The sequence below is a fragment of the Rhinatrema bivittatum genome, chromosome 2 (assembly GCF_901001135.1).
Source record: "Rhinatrema bivittatum chromosome 2, aRhiBiv1.1, whole genome shotgun sequence".
Taxonomy (NCBI): Eukaryota; Metazoa; Chordata; class Amphibia; order Gymnophiona; family Rhinatrematidae; genus Rhinatrema; species Rhinatrema bivittatum.
In genome coordinates, this window is record NC_042616.1 from 594,595,191 (window position 1) to 594,611,929 (window position 16,739).

The 16,739-nt window shown below is 45.1% G+C and overlaps 1 protein-coding gene across 1 annotated transcript in view; it reads right to left on the bottom strand.

The window, feature by feature from the left end:
* The window catches only part of USP14 (ubiquitin specific peptidase 14), a 166,679-nt gene that overhangs the window by 15,654 nt on the left and 134,286 nt on the right, over window positions 1-16,739 (bottom strand). The window contains exon 14 of the mRNA XM_029591100.1: window positions 8,833-8,887. Within this exon, the coding sequence (XP_029446960.1) occupies window positions 8,833-8,887 (55 nt within the window). The remainder of the gene's footprint in view (window positions 1-8,832; window positions 8,888-16,739) is intronic.

Sequence of the window (16,739 nt, forward strand, 5' to 3'; positions counted from 1 at the left end):
TTCTGTAAAGTTTGTTTCTGGGTGCCAGTTAGATAACATACTGGGCAAGATCAATGATCCATCAAGCCCAGCATCTTGCTCAGACAGCGGTCAATCCAAGTCAAAAGTACCCCAGTACAGGGTCTAATCCTTTTTGCTCATAACCAGGATAAGCAGTGGCTCTCTCAAGTCTACATGGCTAACTAGTTTATGAGGAACTTGTCTAAACCCTTTTTAAACCCAGCTAAGTTAACTGCGTTCACATATTCTAATGATAAATTCCAGTGAAAAAAATATTCTCTGATTTTGTTTTAAATATGTTACTTATTAACTTCATGGACTGTTCTCTAGTTCTAGGAAAGGAAAGAATAAACACCCAGTCCCTATTTACCTGTTCCACCCCTCTCATGATTTTATAGACCACTATCATATTACCTTGCAGCTGGCTTTTCTCCAGGCTGAAGAGTCCTAACTTGTTTAAGCCTTTTTATCATAGGGAAGCCGTTCCATCCCCTTTATCTTCTCTGTACCTTTTCTAATTCCACTATATATATTTTTTGAGATGGAGTGACCAAACCTGCACTCAATACTCAAGGTGCAGTTGTATCATGGATCAATATAAAGGTATTATGATATCTTCCATTCGTTTCCTGATAATACCTGATATTCTATTTGCTTTTTTGACTGCCATTGCACATGAGTCAAGGATTTCAAAATACAGTCACAGTGACTCCAAGATCCTTTTCCTGGGGAGTGATGCCTAATACAGAACGCAGCAGCATGTATCTATAGTCTGGATTATTCTGCTTATATGCAGCATTTTGCACTTGTTCACATTAATTTTTACCTGCCATTTAGATGCCCAATTATCTAGTCTTGCAAGGTTCTCTTGCAATTCCTCACAACTGGCTTATGATTTAACTACTTTGAATAATTTTGCATTGTCTGTAAATCTGATAACTTCACTCATCACTCCCTTTTCCAGATCATTTATAAATATATTCAAAAGCATCAGACCCAATACAGATTCCTGGGACATGCCACTATCTATCCTTTCTAGACTGAAAGAAATAACCATTCAGTCCTAATCTATTTCCTATCTTTTACTAGTTACCAATCCACAATAAGGCACTGTCTCCTAGTCCATGATTCTTTAAATTTCCTGATAAGCCTCTCATGAGGGACTCTATCAAGCACTATTTGAAAATCTAGGTATTCTATTCCAATCAACTCACCCTTGTCCATATTTTATTAACCCCTTCCAAAAAAAATCTAAGATATGAAAGTCAAGATTTCCCTCTGCTAAATCCATGTTGGCTCCGCCCCATTAAAATAAAGCTATCCAGATGGTCAATTTTGTTCTTCAGAATAGTTTCTACTTGCTTTGGCCGGTACCAACATCAAGCTCACCAGTCTGTAGTTTTCTGAATCATCCCTGGAACCCTTTAAAATGGGTGTCACATTGGCCACCCTCCAATCCTCAGGTACAGTTGCTGATTTGAATGAGAAGTTAGAAATTACTATTAATAAGTCTGCAATTTCATTTTTTAATTCTTTCAGAACTTTAGGGTGAGCTATTACTCTCTAGTTTGTTGATCTGCTGTATTATATCTTCCTGGTTCACCATGATTTGCTTCAGTTCCTCTAAATCATTACCCTCAAAGAATATGCCGATACCCTGCTCAGTAAAAACCAAAGCAAAGAATTCATTTAGGTTTTCTGCTATGGCCTTATCTTCCCTGGGCGCCCCTTTTTCACCTCTGTCATCTAGTGCTCCAATCAACTCCCTCATAGGCTTCCTGCTTGAAATATACTTGAAAGTTTTTATTTGGGGTTTTTGCCTCTCTGGCAGGCTTGTTTTCAAATTCTCTTTTGGCCTGCCATATTGATGCTTTATATCGAATGTTCCAGTGCTTCCTAATTTCTTCATTTGTTTCTATTTTCCAGTTTTTAAAAGATGTCCTTTTGGCTTTAATAGGACCTTTCAACTTCACCATTTAACCATACTGGCAGTCATTTGGTCTTTTTCTACCTTTCTAATGCATGGAATACATCTTATCAGCCAAGATAGTGTTTTTAAACAGCATCTATGCCTCATGCAAGATTTTAACCTTTATAACCTCTTTTAGTTTTCTTTTTCCCCAAATGCCTCATTTTATCAATCTCCTTGTTTAAAGTTAAATGCAACTGCAGTAGTTTTCTTTAATGTCCTCCGTTCAGTGATTAGGTTAAATTTGATTAAGTTACGACCATGCTTACCTTTCTTTCGCACCAGATCCTTCATCATAGGGAGGATTAGATGTAAAGCACATGTTACTTACCTGTAACAGGTGTTCTCACAGGACAGCAGATGTTAGTCCTCACATATGGCTGACATCACAGGATGGAGCCCAATCACGGAACACTTTTGTCAAAGTTTCTAGAACTTTGACTGGCCCTCTACTGGGCATGCCCAGCATGGCACTAAACTTGCTGCCAGCAGGGGTCCCTCCTCAGTCTTGTTTAAAGCTACAAGAAGTGCTGAAAAATAAAATAAGAAAACGTAATGAACCCAACACCGCAGGGCGGCAGGCAGGTTTCGTGAGGATTAACATCCTGCTGTCCTATGAGAACACCTGTTACAGGTAAGCAACATTTGCTTTCTCACGGGACAGCAGGATGTTAGTCCTCAACAGCATACCGAGCTGAGGATGTCCAAGAAATGCACCAAATGTACCCAAGATGTGCAATAGGCACAAGTATTGGGGAGGAATTTGGTAGAGGGCATCCTGAACCCTAACGGGCAGGCAGAAGGGTGTTGGTACATCAAGTTGTAAAAAAGTTTCACAAGACAGACTGGCAGAAGATGGAATCTTGTCTTCCGGCCTTGTCTAAGCAATAATGGGCTGTAAAGGTATGGAGAGAACTCCAGGTAGCAGCCCTGCAAATGTCAGGAAGCGGCACCGAGCATAGGTGTGCTACTGAAGTCGCCATGGCCTTCACAGAGTGTGCCTTAACACAATCTTGAAGTGGAATTCCTGCTTGCTGATAGCAAAAGGATATGCAGTCCGCTAACCAGGAGGAGAGAGTCTGCTTACCCACAGGCTGCCCCAATTTGGTGGAATGGAAAGAGACAAACAATTGAGTGCTTTTCCTGTGGGCAGCTGTACGGTCTAGATAGAACGCTAGAGCTCGTTTGCAGTCAAGGGTATGCAGAGCCTGTTCTCCTGGATTGGAGTGAGGCCTGGGAAAGAAGGTAGGTAGTATAACGGATTGATTAATGTGAAACTCCGATACTACCTTAGGTAAGAACTTAGGGTGAGTGCGGAGTACTGCCCGGTCCTGCAGAAATTTAGTGTAAGCCGGATAGGTAACTAGGGCCTGTAACTCACTAACTCTGCGAGCAGATGTGATCGCCAAAAGAAAAATCACTTTCCATGTGAGATAGCGAAGATCACAGGATTGGAGAGGCTTGAATGGTGGTTTCATGAGCAGACTCAAAACCAGACTGAGGTCCCAAGAAGAGGCCGGAGGGCGTAGTGGAAGCTTGAGGTGAAGCAAGCCTTTCAGAAAACGTGTTTCGAGGGGTTGTACTGAAATAGAACATCCCCGATACCTTTATGGAAGGCGGCCACCACACTGACATGCATTCTGATGGAGTAAGTTTTTAGACCTGATTCTAACAAGTGCCAGAGATAGTCTAGAAACTTCGTGGTAGAACAGGTAAAGGGATCAAGGGATTGAGACCACCACCATGATTTAAACCGGTTCCATTTGTAAAGATAATATTTTCTCGTGGAAGGCTTCCGTGAAGCAATCCAAACACGAGAAACTGGCTCCGAAAGGTTAAGTGGCTGAAGAATTAACCTTTCAACATCCAGGCCGTCAGAGACCAGGCCTGAAGATTGGGGGGGGGGGGGGGGGGGGGGGGGCGCGTAGGCACCCATAGTTCTGAGTGATCAGAAGCGGATCCTTTCCCAAAGGAAAGTGCCTGCGAACTGAGAGGTCCTGAAGCATTGGAAACCACACTTGGCGAGGCCAGTGAGGTGCTATCAGGATCATGTGTCCCTTGTCCTGACGTAACTTCACGAGAGTCTTCGAGAGAAGTGGAAGTGGAGGGAATGCATATAGGAGACCTGTTGCCCATGAGAGGGAGAACGCATCTCTTGGCTGAGAGTGTTGGCTGCAAGTGAGAGAGCAAAAGTTCTCTACTTTGCGGTTCTGAGGTGACACAAAAAGGTCTATGTGGTGGTAACCCCAACGTTGGAATACTGAGTCTGCTGCAGTGGGGTTGAGGGACCACGCGTGTGGTTGAAAGGCGCGACTCAGCTTGTCCGCCAACACATTGTCCACTTCCGGCAAGTAGGTGGCCCTGAGGTACATCGAATGGGAGGGGGCCTCCGCCCATATCTACGCAGCCTCCTGACACAGTAGGTAGGAGCCCGTCCCTCCCTGTTTGTTGATGTACCACATGGCCACCTGCTTGTCCGTCTGAATGAGGATGATCTGGTTGGAAAGGTGATCCTGAAACACCCTGAGAGCATATCTGATTGCTCGCAGCTCCAGGAAATTGATTTGGTGTTTGGCTTCATCTGGAGACCAAGTTCCTTGCATCTGCAAATCGGCAACATGGGCTCCCCAGCCGAGGTTGGAAGCATCGGTGGTGAGAATTATTTGTGGGTCTGGAGCCTGGAAGGGCAGGACTTGGAGGAGATTGATCTGATTTTGCCACCAGGCTAGAGGCTGACCAAGTGAGTCTAATGTGGACAGTGGTTGATAGTCTGTCCAATCTCTGAGTCCATTGTGACCTTAGAGTCCACTGCATGACTCCCATGGCCAAGCGGGCCATTGGGGTAACCTGTACTGAGGACGCTATGTGTCCTAGCAGGATGAAGAAGTGGTGTGCAGTTGTGCGGTGCTGAGACTGTAGCTGGTGTGCGAGAGAGATGAGAGTGAGAGCTTGCTGTTGAGGCAGAAATGCCTTTGCCTGCAAGGTGTCCAAGTCTGCCCCTATGAATGATAAAGTTTGAGATGGGACTAAGCAGGATTTTGCGTAGTTGACTAGAAATCCTAGCGAAATCAGAGTGTGTAAAGTAAGATGTAGGGACGACAGAGCAGCTTGCTGTGTGAGAGCCCTGATCAATCAACTAGATAGGGGTAGACGTGAACACCTTGAGTCCTGAAGAAGGCTGCTACTACTACAAGGCACTTGGTGAAGGCTCGTGGTGCAGATGCCAGGCCAGATGGTAGCACTCTGTACTGATAGTGCTTGGGGCCTATCAGAAATCTCCGGAACCTGTGATGAGATAGTTATCGCAATGTGGTTGTAAGTGTCTTGGAGATTGAGAGAGCAGAGCCAGTCTCCTTTTTGCAGAAGAGGAAGGAGGGAACCCAAGATCACCATCTTGAACTTTTCTCGGTGGAGGTACTTGTTGAGGGCGCATAGATCCAGAATTGGACGAACGCTGCCTGATTTTTTGGCGATTAGGAAGTACCAGGAATAGAATCCTAGGCCTTGTTGAGAGTAGGGCACTGGCTCTATTGCTCTGGACTGGAGGTGGGAGACCACACGTGAGTGGTCTGATGTTATCCACGTCTGTAGAGGTGGGGAGTCCGGTGGGATGGAGAGAAAGTTCAGGTGATAACCTTGCGAGATTATGGTAAGGTCTGAGGTGATTGTGTGCCACCTGTTGTTGAAATGGCACAATCGACCTCCTACTGGTATCTGAAGCAGTGGAAACTGGCTGCTGCTCTCTATGCAGGAGTCAAAAGCCGGAAGCAAGGCCCGGCTGAGGAGGTGCCTGCAGCTTTTGTTTCCACGATTGATGAGACTGGGCCTTTTGGAAAGGTCTCATGGAATAGTACTAGACGGTGGTGAATAGGATTTCTTTGGACGGAAGAATGACTTTTTAGTATCCTTCCTGAAAGGCTGTTTGGAGGAATACTCAGAGGGCATCAGAGAGAGCTGGCAAAGGGTCTCATGATGGTCCTTGAGTTCCGCCACCGTCCGCTGAATCTGTTCGCCAAACAGATTGTCTCCTATGCAGGGCAGATCAGATAATCTGTCTTGTACTTCAGGGCGCAAGTTCAAAGACTTAAGCCAGGCCCATCTTCTTGCTGAAATAGCAGTTGCAGGTACCCTGGAAGCGGTGTCGAAGATATCATAAGAGGATCTTATTTCATGCTTCCCTGCCTCAAAACCCTTGTGTACCAGGGTTTGAAGCTGTTCCTGGAATTGCTGAGGTAGGGACTCTGCAAAGTCCTGTATCTGCTTGAATAAGACCCTGTTGTACTGGGTCATATACAGCTGGTAGGAGGGGATCCGAGAGATAAGCATTGATCCCTGGAAGAAACGCCGGCCAATGGCATCCAGGAATTTCTGTTCCTTACCTGGGGGAAAGGAAGAGTGGGGTTTTGATCTTTTTGCCCTCTTTTGGGCAGATTCTACAACCACAGATTGGTGATCCAGCTGAGGTTTCTGGAATCCTAGGGCTGACTGGACCAAATAGGTGTATCAGCTTTTCTGTTGACTGGAGCAACAGAACCAGGGTATTCCCAGTTCTTTGAGGAGATCCAAAATAACCTGGTGAATAGGGATGGAGCTTATTTCCTTGAAAGCATCCAGGAATTGTAATAGCTCCATCATTTGGTGCCTATCGTCTTGCTCAGTCTGTAATTGGAAGGGAACCAACTGAGACATTTCCTTCACAAAATTTATGAAGGACAAGTCCTCTGGAGGAGAACACTTCCTACTTTCAGTAGGAGGTGGCGGCGATGGTAAATCGGTATCTTGAGATGAATCGTCAGTCCAGGTGTCATAGGGATCAGCACCTGTCCCTGTAGGAACCTGAGAAGGACGGGACGATGGTATTCCTGAAGGTCCTGGCTTAGGATCTGAAGGCATCGAGGGAAGTACTGGAGGCAGCAATGAAGGCATCGAGGGCACCGGTGCAGGCATCGAGGGATGGATCGGTGGAGCCGATGGGCATAGCGGCATCGATGTTTGAGACATCGGAAGGACTCCCGATGGAGGAATGCGGAACGGTGTTTCCCCTCTCGATAACAGGTTAAGCAAGGAAGGCACCGGAGCCATCGGTGACCCAGGATCCATCCATGGAAAAGCGGCTATAAGCACTTCCATCTTCGAGAGCAGCAGTGCCAATGCTGCCGGAATGGGATCGATGGTCTGTTCCACGACCGGCACAGATTTCGGCGCCGGGGGACCGTGGAGTCTGTGCATCGCCTTATCGATGGCCTCCTGAACCATCCGGTCCAGTTCTTCATGAAGACCTGGAGCAAGCAGCCCCGGCTCCGGAAGGGAAGAAGGCGGCAGAGGCATAGCCGGAGGAACCACCATTAAAGACGGAGTTGCGGTTCCTGATACCCATCCGGGTGAGGGTTGCCTCGGTGACCTGGTCGCAGAAGGGGTTGGTGCATTTTCTGGACAGGGTTTCTTCGATGGCGGCTTGGATGATGGCAGCTTGGACAATGGCGAGGTCAATGATTTTCCTTCATCGATGGTCCGAGACTTCCGGTGTTGATGCCGATGTTTTTCTCTACGATCCCCTCTGTCCTGAAGGGGAGTAGAGGTAGTCGAAGGCCGAGAAGTCGTTGACGCTGGACGGGCACCGGCCGGTGGCCGATACTGGCGCAAAGTGGACGGTGCTGGTTCAGACGACGTCTATGCAATAGACGGCATCGGAGTTTGAGAATGGAAGAGAAGTTCCATTTTCTTCATTCTGGCCTTGCGACCTTTTGGTGTCATTAAGGCACATTTGGTGCAAATCAGGACATCATGCTCGCACCCAAGACACATTATACAGACTTTATGAGGGTCTGTTATGGACATGGTGCGAGTACAGTCCAGGCACCGACGGAACCCTGACGGCATGGCCTTTGAAAAATTTAGCCACGGTACAGTCGATGGCCAGTAGGCCGTGAGAGCCAAACTCGACCGAAAACGGGTAAAACTTACCGGAGTACCGCGGAGTCAAAAATTCAAAGGAGGGACCCCTGTGGGGTACGAAAGTTTTTAGTAATTCCATGAGGAAAATTCCTGTCAGAAGTCTCTGTGGAGCTCCTTAACCTGTGTGGCTACTGCTGCGCGGAAAAAAGAAGACTGAAGGGGGATCCCTGCTGGCTGCAGGTTTGGTGCCATGCTGGGCATGCCCAGTAGGTGCCAGTCAAAGTTCTAGAAACTTTTACAAAAGTGTTCCGTGATTGGGCTCCATCCTGTGATGTCACCCATATGTGAGGACTACCATCCTGCTTGTCCTGTGAGAACTCCTAAAATCTGAACACAAAGGCATTCCATATATAAAGGCTGATTGATCTGTAAAACTTCCGTTCGAATGAAATCACAAAAAAACATCTCTCCCATCCTTCTTACCTACTCTGGCTGATGGGGAAAAACAAAACCAGGGGAGCAAAACATAGAAAATGTAGTATCAGTATCTTTAGCCCAGGTTTCAGTCAAACAAAGAATATTCAAACATTCATCCTCCAAAATATCAAGAATTATTTACTTTCCCACATACAGATCCAACATTCAAAGCTATCAAACTCTCTACATTAACAGATAGCTACTGTTCCCACAATCTTGTTACTGGAAATAAAATCTGTTCCCTCCTCTGAAATCTTCTTCACCTACTAAAATAAGAATATCATCGCTAGAAGAACTTTAATCCAATACCATCTCACAAATCCAAGCAAATGCACAACAAATACAGTCAAAACAAAATACTCACCCCACCCTCGTAATGCTCTCCCAATAAGCTCTGCAAAGGGGCTTTTATCATTACATACAGTTTAAACAGAAAAAAATGACATCTGTACATTAATGTGTTCAGTTCAGCAGGAAAAATATCCACTTACCTTCTGAAAAGGAAAATGGTTCATATTTAACTTCTTTCTGGGTCCCTTGTGTAACCTGCCACAAAAACACAAGAGATACAGTATTTTTGGCCAATGAACAAAAAGTGGTATTTATATCCTCTCCTTGCTAGCTAGAAGTTTGAATATGAAAAAAGTGTGTATTTTTTCATATTAACTTATGATGATAGTCAACTTATCATAGATAAGTTGACTATCATCCTCTGGATTTGAAGCTGTGGGAGTGTGCTGCTCTTCAGCTTTTGTGGGGATCAGGCAATCAAGCATATAATGGACAAAGGCATAAGTGCTACTGACCTGCCTGTATACATCTTAATAGATTTCCTCTATCACACCGTAAAGGATCAATCCCAAATGCACTAATCCCTCCAACACACCATATACCCATGGGCCTGCAGAATTTACCAAACAGTACATGAAGCAACAATTTAATAGCAGCATCCTAAGGCTGTCAATATTACATTTTATTGTAGAAAGTCAAATGATAAAACTTGGGTCACTATGACAAACAGTCCCTATGCTGTTTCAGACCTTACATGCTTCACAAAGGATTTGGCTAAACCACCAAACAAATGGTCCCCTACCCAATGTACATAATTAAAATAAATTTCAAGTACTATTCTAAGTGTAATATCAATAAAATGATCAGCACTATTAAATTAAAATATATCTAAAGAAAGACATACTAACATGCCTTGACATACGAAAATTTTTAAAAGTTAAAATCTGCATTTCAAATCAATTAAACAGATAACTATAAGTTTATATAGCTGAGGAGTAAATTACCTCAAAGAATCATTTATTCTAAAAAAAAAAAAACCACTGGAAAATACTCGGGGGATATTTGATAGGGGTGGTTAAGCTGAGCCCCCAGATAAACCAGATGAGATGTGCATTTGTGGTGGGCACCTTCCTCTGATATACTCACACCAATTGGACTTTTCCTTTTCAACTAGTCAGACTAGTCCAGACCAACAGGTTATGCATGCTAACCAGTAGATGGCGACAGATCGGAATCTCAGATATCACCCCTTACATACATCCGTGCTCACAGCAGCTTGCCAGTATTCTTTGTTTCCAGCAGAAGGTAGGCAGGCATCATGTGCTGAGAACTCAGGCCTGGTAGGTTGAACAGGAAAAGATTCCTAGAAATCCTGAGGTATGTATTTATTTATTTAGATTTTTATATTCTACTTTTCACACTTTTTTCAGCACTTCAAAGCGGATTACATTCAGGTACTGTAGATACTGAGGTGAAAGACTAGCTCTCACTCCCTCAAGTTGAGCACAGTCCTTGGACTCTTCAGCTAGGAGAAGTGACGGCTGAGGGGAGATATGTTAGAGGTCTATAAAGTTGACTTGGGGAATTCCACTGTTTATCCCTGGGAAAAGAAGAATGGAATCTATCCATCCCTTGGGATCCTGCAGGTACTTGTGACCTGGATTGGCCACTGATGGAAAGAGGATACTGGGCTTATGGCAAGTCTTATGTTCTTATATGAGATACTTACCCATGACAGGTTGGCAGCCCTGTTGATAAGGTTTCTGCAAATCATTCCCTTAAATCTCTGGAGGCCCCAGTGGCCATGTTGCAGCCACAGAGCAACTGCCTTCCTCCAAGTCTGGTTGGCAGCTAAGGAATACTGCCTTGGTCCAATGACCAGTTGCACATTGAGTGCAATTGTGCCTGCTTCCTCTGTGGTGGACATGTCCTCCTTATCTCTGGACAGTTATCTCGCAGGAATTTTTAAGGGTCTGCAGGCCTTTTGCCTAAAGTAGGGGAAGGGAACACTGGCCCAGCCCTCCCCATTCCTTTTACTTCTTCAAACCCTCGGGGGAGGAAGCAAGGGAGGCTATGGAAAAAAGTATTTCCAGAGGACGAGCTATCTGCATCAGAGGACTCATTGGACAGTTTAAAGGCATTCCCTTTGGGAAATGGCAAGGAGAACTTAGAGGAAGGTAAAGTTCCTCCCGATAGTGAGGAAGAATGGTCCTTTCACCCCATTCTGAAGCAAATCAATGACTTCTTGGAGGTTGCCCATTTCAGGATGGAAACTTTAAGGTTGGTAATTCTGGCAATCAGAAAGGAAAATGTCTGACCTCTTTGGACTTAAACTAATCTTCACATTCCAATCCTTGCTTCCTTCAATTTGCAGTGCAGGATCAGCAATTTTGATTTCAGGCTCTGCCCTTTGGGTTTGCAACAGTCTTAAGAACCTTTTCAAAAGGCTACTTAAATTCTCTACCAATGCCAGATAGCATGATTTTTGTCATATTACAGCATCCGGCGGTGTTTTTGCTCTCCCAGACATATCAGAGCATAGTCAAAGTTGCAGACATGGCAACAAAGAAGGTGGTTGCCGATTTGAAAGTTTTCCTTCTCGAAATCAGAGGAAGATATTTGCAGGCGACTCTGGGCCTGCAGGCCCAGACGCACCGACATCAAAAGAAGGGCCTGCACTCATGCCGCAAACTCGAGAGTGACTTACCTACATGCTCCAAATTCCATGAGTGCTCCTGCAATCTTAGAAAAGATATTAAAAACAACAAGACCAAGTTGATCGCGATGATGGCAGATCTATGGGAGGAACTGATTGAAATTGGCCGGTGCACTGATGAACATAGATAGAGTCTGGAAGCTCATGCACTTCAGCTTGACGAACTTCATAAAAATACTTTGAGCTCTGTGAAACACTTTGGCCCTCTGAAAAACTAGAGGACATTGAGAACAGATCTAGGCATTACAATAGTTTCTGGGGCATCATGGAGAAGCTGGAATATACTGATTGCAAGACAATGATATTAAAACTATGCACCTTTCTACAAGATTCGGAGGAGGTCTCTGACCACCCAAGCCTCTCTAACATATCTATTGAGAGCGCCATAGGGTCTTGGGCCCGCGAACTGGAGATAAGCCGAGAGACACGAGAATTTGCTTTCACTCATATGTGGTGAAGGAGCAGATCTTTAACATTGAGAAAAAGAAAAAGACTTGGCCATGGGACTCAAACCAGTTATCCATTTATGTGGCTCTATCCTCGGTTACAATACGCACACGATCGAGATGCAGAGCGTTACTGCATTGCTACACAAAGAAAATAATAGATATTGGTGGCTCTATCCCTTTAGCCTGGCACTTACTGTGAAGGGGATTACCTATAAAGCTAAATTGGTGGGAGAAGCAGGGAATATTCTTAAAGACCTGGGCTTCATTGTTCCATCCTCTCACATGGTGGCTTTTTCTGCAGTGGCAAACAGAGTGGACTGTCCAAGATGGCAGTGCGTGGAGAAGGGAGGTTGCTACCTGCAACGCCATTCTGGAGGAGCTACACTTGCACAGCACTTGAAGTCTTGAGCTATTTGTTGAACCTATTTTAGTTTACTTCTAAGGCTTGCTGCTGTACTATAGGGTGTCTGATCTCAGTTATCACTGCTGTGGTATTTAGACTTTTATTTATTTATTTTTAATTTTTATAGACCGAAGTTCTTGTAAGAACTACAAATCACTCCGGTTTACATAAAACGATGAACTGCCCAAAAGAGAAAGGGGCTTTACATGGAACCATTTGTATTTTGGCTTCTGATGAGAAGTGTTTGCAGGGCCTTTTGGTTTCATCCCCACTTTTTACCTGTTTGGGAATAAGTAGACTACAACATGGGGGTAGGGAAGGAAGTAGAATATATGAAGTTAATACTGGGTTATATTGTTAAGGAAGGATGTAAAATTGTAGGTGTGACATTCAAGCTGAGAGAAAGGTTCGTCCAGGCTTACTTTATTCCCCATCATGGAAAAATTGTTGGTAGTGGTTGAATTATGCTACCTATCTTTAGTATTCCACACAGAAATACATGACGACTCAGTTTAGAACATTTTCCATGAACGTGAAAGGTTAAAATAGCCATAGGAAGAGGAAATTATTATTTGCGGACCTGGCCGCTCAGGTTTCCATAGCTTTTGTTCAAGAAACACACAAAGCAGCATGAATATCTTATGGCTTCCTCTGCATATCTACACAGGTATTTTGCAGCAGCCCCTAAGAGCAGTTAATATACGGGTGTGGGCATATTTTCCTCGCAATTCATATGTCAATTTAAGCAGAGCTATGGAGACCCCATGGGTCGGTTGATCCTTGTTCAGCTTGAAGATGGGGGAGAACCTGTCACTCTGGTCAACATGTATTAACCCAATTCTAAACAAGGCTCCTTTTTTGAGCACTTGGCTACCATCTTGGAAAAGTAGGTAGAAGGTAAACTGCTTTTTGGTGGTGATTTTAATATGATGTTTCTGAAGATAGATAACTCTTCAGGTGGAGGGCAAACTCCTAGAATACATAGGCTTAAACTTACAGATAATGCATAAATGGAATATGGTAGATATTTGGAGGAACTGTCATCCAAAACATAAGAACTACACCTTCGCCAAACCAAACATTTACTCCCGAATTGACAATCTGTGGGTGGATCAGGCAATGTCGAATCAGATAACTGACATGGACATTGGTGTTATGTGGTCCGATCACGCCTGTCTGGCTGATATATTATCGAATCTAGACATGGGTCGCCATATCTGGAGGCTTAAATGATTCTTTACTGTCAGATGATTCATTTTGTATAATATAAAGAGTACTATTCAGGAATATCTCCAAATTAATGATGTGAATGGTATGTCTTCAATACTTGTATGGGACTGCCTGAAAGCTGTACTGCATGGATGCTTGTTTTTGCAAGCCTCTTATAAAAAAATAAAAATAAAAAATTGCATATTGAGAATCCAGTTGATCTCTAAAATTATTACCCTTGAACATCTTCATAAGATTAACCTGTCCAACCACTTATTAACAGATTCTAGCACATGAGGGGAATTACGTGCTTTGGACGCAGATGTGTGGAGAAAGACGAAGAAATGGCAGAAATATTAAACAAATACTTCAGCTCTGTGTTCACTAAAGAGGACCCTGGAGAAGGACAGTCACTAGATAACAAGAAGCTGGAGGGGAGTGGAGTAGATGTAACTCCATTTACAGAAGAGAATGTATGGGAAGAGCTATGAAAACTAAAAGTGAACAAAGCCATGGGGCCTGATGAGGTTCATCCCAGGATACTGAAAGCGCTCAGAGATGTGCTGGCGGGTCCACTGTGTGACCTATTCAATAGATCCCTAGAAACGGGAGTGGTGCAGAGTGACTGGAGAAGAGTGGTGGTGGTCCCGCTTCACAAGAGTGGAAGCAGAGAAGAGGCTGGAAACTACAGGCCAGTTAGCCTCACCTCGGTGGTGGGGAGGGTAATGGAGTCGCTGCTGAAAGAAAGAATAGTGAGCTATCTGCAGTCAGAAGAATTGCTGGACCAGGGAGGAAGTGACGTCACTTCCCATGCCAGCTGATTTCTAGCGGTGCTCTCTGCCCCCGGAGCGTTTTCAGTCAAAAAAACAGCTAAACCCACGCGAATTGCAACGTTTCTTCTTGTCTTCGACAGCGGACAGTAGCAGGAACATGGCGACCAAAAAAAGTCGGTGGATTTTAAAACATTTTCGTACATTAGAGGAGATGCCCCGGACCCTCCAGACAACAAAATGGCAGCTGCTGCAGAGTCTGAGGACTCTGAGACTGAAGGGGCTGATCCGGGCTTGCTGGAAGCTGAACAGCCTCTACGCACCGAGATGCGTTCATGGTTTATGGAACTGAGGCGCGATATCAAAGCTTTTAAAACAGAGATTGCAGAGACTTTACAAGAAATGAGGGAGGACCACGCGGCCCTGGGACGCAGGCTTGAGGCAGACATCAGACTTTATGAACACGAGGAGCAATGGCAGCAACAACAACTGGAGGTCACAGCTCTACAATCAGCACAGGCAGAAGTGGCGGACAAACTTGAAGACCTAGAGAATAGGTCCAGATGCTGTAATCTACGTTTTAAGGGCATCCCTGAAAAAGAGGAATATTTGGACTGCGCATCCATCATTCAGAAGATCTGCCACCTGATTCTTGGGGATATGGAGACTGACAACGGGGGCACTCCGCCTGAACTGTGGATAGAGCGTGCGCACAGGTCACTGGGGCCCAGGATTGGCAACCGGCAAGGAGACATCGTGGTATGCTTTCATTCCTTCGCATACAAAGAAAAAATTGCCGCTGCAGCCCGGCAACGGCGAGTTTGGACCTGGGAAGGGAATGAGATTGCCATCTATGCAGACTTAGCATCCAGCACCTTACGCAAGAGAATAACTTTTAGACCAATCACCTCTGCACTCGCTTCTGCATCCATACGCTACAGATGGCTCTTCCCTTTCAGCTTATGGTTCCAGGTGGACGGGAAATCCTATAAGGTTCGAAGTCTGGATGCAGCGGTAGAGGCCCTGAAAAGTGGGAATAGCGGTGGAATTGCCTGTGCAGAAGGAAGCAGCTCCCTCAAGTTCTAAAACAGCCGCACCACGATGGCAACGTGTCAAAGGAGGATGCAGACTTCGCAGGAATGCCAGTGATACTGTGGCGGCTGAAGCCCTTACCTGATCTGATTAGCCAGTCTGGCTGGCCTGTTTCTCACTAACTGGCTTATAGCTGGCTACTCGCCACGTTCTCACCTAACTTGGACTGACTGGTTATACAGCAGAGTGGGTAATTTCAGTTTCAGTTGAGCATGAAAATGTTACAAGAGTATTAGCAGGTGTTCCGGGGTGGGAGGAATCCGCCTCCCGGCATGGTTTCTTCCTCCAGATTTCTTCCAGGAAAGAGGGAATCCTTCCTGGGTATATTGGGGGAGGGGGAAGGGGGAAGGGTATATTGCTTCACATTGGGCAGTCTTTTATACTTTAGGGGGGTTCTTTGGTGGTCAGTTTTGCATTGGGTTCTAATAATCCTGGGGAGCTCCAGGGTATGTGTTTTTTACCTTGGCACTTGCCGCTCTGGCCCCTCAGACCAGAGGCGATGGGATATGGGAATGGGCAGGGAGATGTGGCCGGACAGTAACGCTATGTCCACAATTAAATTTATTTCCCTTAATGTTAAGGGTTTAAACTCTGGAAGGAAAAGGAGGCTTTTATATCAGGAAATGGAGCGTTTATCTGCTGATGTGATTTACTTACAAGAAACTCACCTCCGCAAGCGATATGAAGGCCTACTACGTTCCAATAAGTACCCAAACCAATTCTGGGCGGCGGCGGCAACAAAAAGAATCTAAGTACTCGGGAGTGGGTATTTTAATACACAAAGATGTCCATTTTGAAGTACAGGACGTATTCCCTGACCCGCAGGGCAGATATCTTCTCCTCAATGTGATTTTGGGCGGGGAGTCCTATACACTTTGCTCAGTGTATGGTTCTACTTCTCAGAAGGAAGCTTTTTTTTTTTTTTACCAAGCTCCATAAGGTTTTAGCAGACAATGCGGAGGGAAGTGTCATCCTTGGTGGGGACTTTAACCTGACGCTTAACCCTAGATTGGATAATTCTTCGGGGACTAGTTCCGATTCTGCCCTTGCCCGGAAGGCTCTCAAACAGATTCTCACACTTACAGCGGGGGTGGATATTTGGCGCTCTTGCTTTCCCACCTCTCGTAGCTATACTTATTTCTCGCCCCCTCACAATAGTTAGTTACTCTCGTTTAGATATGTTTCTGCTTGATAAGACCAAACTTAATGCAGTGCGTGCGGTAGATATTGAGCCTATAGTTTGGTCTGATCATGCTCCCATTTGGTTTCAAATATTCATAAGCCAGAATGATTCAGGTCAGCGCTTTTGGCGTCTGAATGACTCCCTGTTGGAGGACAGTACCTTTCAGAAGCAGCTGGCTACGGAAATTCAGGAATACATCCGCAATGACGACACACGAGAAGTTGGTGCAGGGGCTCTGTGGGAGTGTCTGAAATGCATCTTACGGGGCTCCTTCATTGCCCGGGT